Genomic DNA, 7,585 nt, shown 5'->3' with positions numbered 1-7,585 from the left:
CTCGGCTCCTAAAACCACTGGCTCGCGTGTGTGTGTGAACGGCCCCCACAGCAACACGTCGGGCGTAGAAGGGCCGGGGGCAGACACGCTGCCTCTCTACACACGTCAGTGCCCCCCACCGAGCTGAAACGTGAGCCCCGAGAGGCAGCAGCGAGACAAAGGGGGCGGGAGAGTCCCGGGCAGCGGCAGCAGCGCTCCGCAGAGCAGGGCAGCGCCCAGCTGATGGGCGGGCGCACGCGGCAGCTCAGTCCCCCCCGCCCGGGTGCGCCCTTTGCTTTCCCGCGGGGCCGGGCGCTGTGCTCTGCCCCCACTCCCATCCCTGCCCCGCAGCGGCGGAGGAGCAGTCCCGCTGTCCGTCCGCAGCCCGCTTGCATGGATGGACACACAGCGGCGCGGCCAAGGAGACTTGCTTCCCAAGCTGGTGCTGCTCTTTGTCTTCGCAGGTCAGTGGGGAGGGCGCGGGGCGGAGGTGCCGCTTGCTGGGGGGGTGCCAGGGAGCGCGGGGCGGGGGCAGAGACGGGCTGGGTGAGCGGGGCAGCGCGGTTCGGAGATGACCCGTGGGCAGGCCGGGGCTGTACAGCGTACATCCTGCAGCAGCTGTTCTGCTCGCCCCCTGCCGCCCACGTGCTAAGGCTTGTCAGTCTCCGGCAAAAGCCCGCGGAACAGCAGGGTGCTGAGACTGAGGGCCACAGGGGAGTTCACGGCGCCTGGGGCGCTTCAGCGGCATTCCCCTCTTGGAAGTTGCCAAGTACCTGGCTCCGTCCCCAGAGGGGTTTCAGTAAGCAGGGCTGTCTGCCTCACACACAGGCCGGCATCCCGCCGACTGGGACTCGGACCAGCCCTTTTCAGAAGAAGAAAGAGGCTTGGCAAACGTGCTGCGGCGACTGTGGAATCGCTTAACCCAGGTTTACTAAGCGACTCCGAATCCAGGAAGCTTTTCTTTCTCGCCAGGATGAGCAGTTTTCAGCGGATTACCTGCGACGGAAAACCCTATGTATTCCCCATCAGGTGCTAGGATTTGGTTTAAAATTGCCGATAATTAAAGTAAATAAAGTAGGGGCACATTTCTCCTAGCTCTGTCATCTGATCCTGAGAACAATTACATTTGTCTTTATTATGTTGCTTTTTAAATTGATAACAATCACATTTAATTATCTTTAAAACTAATTCAACTAAACCAAATTAATAAAAAGAAGTCTCCAAACATTCTCCACTATGCAACATGCTCATGTTGTAGGGAAACAATCCACTTCCTTCCCTGCCCAGCCAAGGGATGCACCCCAGCCACGTACTCATTGGCTACACTGATACTGATGTGGTGTGCCCAAGCCCACTTATCCACTGACACTTTAAAAACTCATACACCCCCATCTGGGTCTATGCTGGTTATGTGATATGTATGTATCCCTTCACCCTTGCAACGGATACCTGTAATCCCTCATAAATCAAGCCTGACCCCAGATGTACAGTACCTTCCCTCTTAACTTGTGTATATTTAATTTTAAACATTAACTTTAATAAAATGTAGGACCCTATCCTGCACCTACTTAAATCGGCAGCAGAAGTGGGCCTCTACTTCTGATAGGTTTCAGAGTAGCAGCCGTGTTAGTCTGTATCCGCAAAAATAACAGGAGTACTTGTGGCACCTTAGAGACTAACACATTTATTAGAGCATAAGCTTTCGTGGGCTACAACCCACTTCTTCGGATGCAGAAGTGGGTTGTAGCCCACGAAAGCTTATGCTCTAATAAATTTGTTAGTCTCTAAGGTGCCACAAGTACTCCTGTTATTTCTACTTCTGATAGTCACACTCCAGCAGAGCAAATCGATACTTTACTTTCTCTTCCTAGTTCTGCTCTTACTGAAATGTATGGTAAAGCTCCTACTGACTTTAATGGGAGCAAGGTCAGTCCCTGGACTAAAAGTTTGAGTTTCAATTAAGCACTTCTAATATCCATTACCCAGGCTCTGCCTACCTAAGTGAACAATGTGATTATTCCCTTTATCCTGTTTCTCTCTAATTTTATTACAGTAGATAATTAGTCAATGAGCTATTTGTAGTGTAGACTGAAGTGTATGTGCATTTAACCTTTTAATATTAATTGCAATTAAATAAAACCTGGAATCTTAGCAAATTGCTGTCTGTGTTTGGTCCAAATTCAAACCAGGTGAAAGCATCTGTAGCTCCATGGTTGTATCTGTATGAGTCTCTTTTGCAGTCCTTCAACAGTTGCACTACCACAAATGGAAGCACATTGGCAGTGCTAGTGCAGACAGGTGACAGCATTTTTACCACACTGACATGTAAATTTATACAGAGGAGGAGGTGTACACGACATGGTAGGTTTTAAAAAACAAAACAAGAAAACTGGTCCCATGTCTGCCATTACCATACAGCAGAGGTGGGCAACCTGTGGCCCGTCAGGGTAATCTGCTGGTGGGCCGCCAGACATTTTGTTTACATTTGCACGGCCGCTCACAGCTTCCAATTTGCCATTCCTGGCCAATGGGAGCTGCGGGAAGCGGCAGCCAGAATGTCCCACCACTGCCACACAGGGAGGAGGTGCTGCAATGGTGGGAGACTTTAAAAAAAATAAAAAATAAAAAAAGGGCTATACAAATCCCTTGATTACAGTGGAGTAGCTGCCACTTACAGTGGGTCTGAATTTAGCCCAAGGGGACTAATTTATCTCATATTGCCCTCATTAGAAAAGGCCTCAAATCAGGAAAGAATCCCTATTCAGGACAGCACTCTTTAGGATTTAAGGACATGGATAAAGTTAAGCACATGCTTAAGTGCTTTCCTGACTCAGTAACTTCAAAATTGACAGTACAATAATCAATCAGAAGCTACCAAGATTCTGTGGTTTGTACACTTAACAATTAAGCATAGCACTATTCTTTCACATAAGAGTATCTTGTGTGTTGGCTGATAACTTTTGCCACTTTTGGAGAAGTTTCATTATTGTTGATAATTTAAATTGATGATTTGTTTCATTTGTGTTGTTTGATCAAATAATTGATCATCTACATTCTTTGAATGATAAGCATGTGTACAGGACATTTCTCTGGGATTCTCTCAAAAAGATAATCATGCCCGTTTTAAGTCTCTCTAATGCAGGGGTTGGCAACGTTTGGCACGCGGCTCGCCAGGGTAAGCACCCTGGTGGGCCGGGCCAGTTTTATTTACCTGCTGACGTGGCAGGTTTGGCCGATCGCGGCCCCCACTCGCCGTGGTTCGCCGTCCCGGGCCAATGTGGGCGGCGGGAAGCGGCGCGGGCCGAGGGATGTGCTGGCCGCGGCTTCTCGCCGCCCCCATTGGCCCGGGACGGCGAACCGCGGCCAGTGGGGGCCGCAATCGGCCGAACCTGCCGCGTCAGCAGGTAAATAAAACTGGCCCGGCCCGCCAGGGTGCTTACCCTGGCGAGCCGCGTGCGAAACGTTGCCGACCCCTGCTCTAATGCTACCAAAAATTAACTAGCTTGCTCACTCACTCCCCCTAAATGAGCACTGCAAGTTTTTAAATCCCTACTTATGAGCTAGGTGACCCAGCACCAGTAAAACCAGGATGCAGTGATTGCTGTAGCCATGTAGATGAACGTTGCATGATTCTTCCACTTCCTTTGCTATGTTGATTATTATGAGGAAGCAAGGATCTGAAGCATATGGGGCCTGACCTTACTGACACGAGAAGCCCCACTGAAAACTAATGCAGAAATGTCAACAAAGGCTTAATTTGTAGTTGCAAAGGGGCAAAAGTCTCCAAATTAAACCCTCAATTGCACTTGTGGAAACCTATTTTCTTCCAATTAAGCCCTCAATGGGGCTGCATCTGTTTACTAAGGAATTAATTTGGCGTGTTGAATCTTTATTACTGGGGTTAATGACCTACAAGATGGAAAGACCCCAAGCAGACCCTCAGAGCCCAGGTTGGGTTTATGACAGTTAGAAAAACATCTTGATATGTAAACTTAACAAAATTGCACTGAAAATCAGTGAGATGCAATAAACATGGAACCCGGCAATAACAGTTTTACCGAGCTACTTTTTCAGAGGAGAACCTGAACTTTGAGTTGGGGCTTTTACTTGGAGGAACTAGTTTGTTTCTTTAAAAACAACAACAAAACCACTGCTAGTGAAAAACTTTTCTCTTTCTTCAATATATGGATATTTATTCTTTGTTTGCTAACGTTTTGATTTTATTTTTTTGTACAGTTTGATTATTCTGTCATTCTCAGAAAATGACGCATTAAAAGACGAGGAGGGGTGGGGGCAAAAGTGGTTGTATCCTTCTAGCTAGGAGTGCCCCTGGCACAAAGGTGTTCTACACTACCCTGCTTGCAGCTGCTAATACAGAAGATGAATTGGAGACGGGGTTAGTGGGGGAAGAGTCAAAGTGCACTGTGCTTCAGTTGTTCTTAGCTAGCAGATGGTGCCTTAAGGACCATTGCCAGCTGGCCCAGCTCAAAGCAGCCCCCAGGCTGCTCTAGCTTACACCTAGGGCTGGGGATTAGACCGGGAATCAAGGACCTATAATCAACTCACTCTCTGCTTGTCCCAGCATACAACTCAGTGAACCAGAATCTGTCCCTAGATATTTCTTTGTATTTATTGTTAAAATATAAAAAGATAATCTGTACTGTTGGAAATTTGAAATTCTTTTTTAAAAAACAGAGGGAGAGAGCCCATATAGCCAAACTGCAAAATACAGATATACAGTGACACCTGAAGATGTACTCTTCAAGCCAGTTGGAATTCTGCTAGAGTTCGGATTACAGAGTCAGATCAAACCTCAAATGAAGTCCTATCAGTGACTGATTCAATGCAAAAAGCTGCTAAAAATGCATCTTCTTTAAAGCTGTGCTATATAGTTTTTTACTATTGAGACTGCATTGTTATTTTTATTCTGCAGAAGATTGTCTTGCACAGTGTGACAATGACTGCAAAGCTTACTGCTGTGATGGGTCTACCCCCTACTGCTGCTCGTATTATGCCTATATTGGGAATGTCCTTTCGTAAGTATTGTCACTTTCTTGAGAAAATTGATGCCCCGTATTCATGACTTGCTGTAAAGTTAGATGACTGAAAACTGTTTGACAATAAACATTTCAAGATTGTTTCCTGCTAATAACATCATAAATATTTCCAGAATAAAAACCCTTAATGGTCCCATGAAATCCAAGTGTTGTATACTTTTAAAGTATGTATTCATGTCAATAGATTTGCCTAGATCATCAGCTTGTGTAAATTAACATAAATTCTTTGTGATCATTGGAGCTACACTGATTTATTCAAGCTGAGAACAGGCCAGAACAAAGGCATTAGATAAGTGGACTAGATTATTGTAAATTTGATCTTCCTGTTTTGTTTTGTTTTTTGAGCGTATGTCATTTGTGCTTTTGAAAAATCGTGTTTTGTCTTTAGTTAGAATTCATTGTAAACATTTCAGATTAGGGTCTGCTGGTCCTTTCACATTCTAGTGTGTGTTGCACATTGTAAGGCCTTGCACATTGTGGTATGTGTAAAAACAATGGCTGCTGATAGAGGGGAAACAAGGATATTCCCATACCAAAAGAAATGCAAAGGTTAAATTCTCCATTCAACATGCATGTATAGAAACAGATCCCAGTCCTGTAATTAAATCCACTAATGCAGATCTTTGTCTCGAAGTGCAGCCTTGTTTGAAATCAGTAAGGTTTCTTGTAGGTGTACTAAGTGCACACTAAGGTGTGCACTAAGTCTAATTGTAGGTTCTAAATGTAGTGATAGCCAGTAAGTGTTCCACATGTGCATCAGAACAAAGCAAACATTAAAACATACAATGGTATTCTGGGATAAATTATTTGTTACATATTCTTGATCAAAACCAGAGTAGCAAAGAGACGTATATCATGCCTTTGAAACAGTGTTTCCCAAACTGGGGACGCCGCTTGTTTAGGGAAAGCCCCTGGCAGGCCAGGCCGGTTTGTTTACCTGCCGCGTCCGCAGGTTCGGCCGATCGTGGCTCTCACTGGCCGCGGTTCGCTGCTCCAGGCCAATGGGAGCTGCTGGAAGCAGCGGCCAGTATGTCCCTTCTGTTTTGGTCCTAGAACATTGGGAGTATATCAGTGTTCCATTCAGCATACTTCATCATGCTTTTGAAGGAGCAGACATATTGATGATATCTTTATTTATCCAAGGCCTTTGCACCAAATTAGAAACTTTTTAGACAAAAGTAAATAACCTAACAATAGCGTGTCAGAATCTAGCATTCCTCTGGAAATAGGAGAGCACGTATTCAAGATTTCCTGGTATTGTCTGAGAATTAAAATAGGTTCTTGCTTCCACCCAGGGGATAAAATGTTCCAATTTAATTTTCTTTTCTATGTAATGAAAACTTATTCTAAGGATGTTTCCTCATTTGTTAACAGAGAGAGAGGGGTGGTTGTTTCTGAGATCCCTATCCCAGCATGTATGTCTTGCATAGAGTGGTGGGAATGTTAGCAAGGGCTATGATACCTCAGAGACAACCTTGTCATCGTTGGGTGGGCCCGAAAAACAATTTAATCTCCCACTGCCCCACAAACCTAATTAGTTCTGTCCTTCCTGATAATAGTGCTCAGCACAGGGATTTGGGGAGGGTCAACAAAATGATTCCTTAGCATCCCGCAAGGTTAAACTGACCCATTTTATATAAAGGGCAGGGATAGGAGGAAGTCTTCAGGTCACAGCGCCTTCAGCTGCAGGAGAAGTAGAGACGACCTGCTTTTCTTGGTGTTTATGCATCGTTTCCAGTATATGTAATAAACAGTTTTGCAATGGACAGTTATCTAAATAAGTCTGAGACCTGGGAGTTGCTGGGCTGGTGGAGGGTTTTGTGTGCATTTGGATGAATTTTACCGCTTGATAGAACATTGCAAACACTAATCGTCACAGCATTTCTGTGAAGGAGGCATGTACGTTATTCCAATTTTTACAAATGCTAAGATACCAGTGCTGATGAGACCAGTATAAATGCCAACAGAGAAGGGGAGTTTAAGCTAGAAAGATTAAGTGACTTGACTGAGCCCAGACAGGGAACTAGTTAGTGTCACAGCCGGGGTTAGAATGGTGAAGTTTCTACAGTCCATTACACCAGTCAGTCTCTTAATTTATTGAGCTGCCCCTCTTTGTAGCCACAGGCCATGCTGAGTGCTTAACAATGGAGCTGTCTCAGTTGCAAGGTACTGTCTGGGGGACATTGCATTAGTAAATTCTATGCCATCACTAGCAGCTTAAGTAGCACCCAGCCTCAGTTGCACCCACAGCTCTCAGTGGGTCTGGCATCTTCCCAGAGCTGGGTGAATAATGGGGCAAAATATTGAATAACTTAGTTACAAAATGGTGTGAAATAAGACAAATAATTTTTTGACGACTGTCATTTGACCAGACCTAGGTCCTCCAAAAAACTGAGGAACTTGAGAGTGTGATTTTGTGTCCCCATAGACCAGTCCTGGGTAATGAATTCCTTGGGTATCTAGGAAAGTCACTGGCAAAGGTTCAACCCAAGTGATCAGTTTATATTCTCAGGGATATTTTCACAAAAGGAAGAGGTGGAAATGTCTAC

At 45.2% G+C, this 7,585-nt stretch overlaps 1 protein-coding gene across 1 annotated transcript in view; it reads left to right on the top strand.

Annotated features, from left to right (window-relative positions):
• Positions 1-376: 376 nt before the first annotated feature.
• The window catches only part of CYYR1 (cysteine and tyrosine rich 1), an 85,069-nt gene continuing 77,860 nt past the window's right edge, over positions 377-7,585 (top strand). Inside the window, exons 1-2 of the mRNA XM_065423722.1 lie at positions 377-443; positions 4,913-5,015. Of these exons, the coding sequence (XP_065279794.1) occupies positions 377-443; positions 4,913-5,015 (170 nt within the window). The remainder of the gene's footprint in view (positions 444-4,912; positions 5,016-7,585) is intronic.

The sequence above is a fragment of the Emys orbicularis genome, chromosome 1, assembly GCF_028017835.1.
Source record: "Emys orbicularis isolate rEmyOrb1 chromosome 1, rEmyOrb1.hap1, whole genome shotgun sequence".
NCBI classification, from domain to species: Eukaryota; Metazoa; Chordata; order Testudines; family Emydidae; genus Emys; species Emys orbicularis.
Note: the sequence above shows the minus strand (reverse complement) of the source record. Positions and strands in the feature narration are given on the sequence as shown.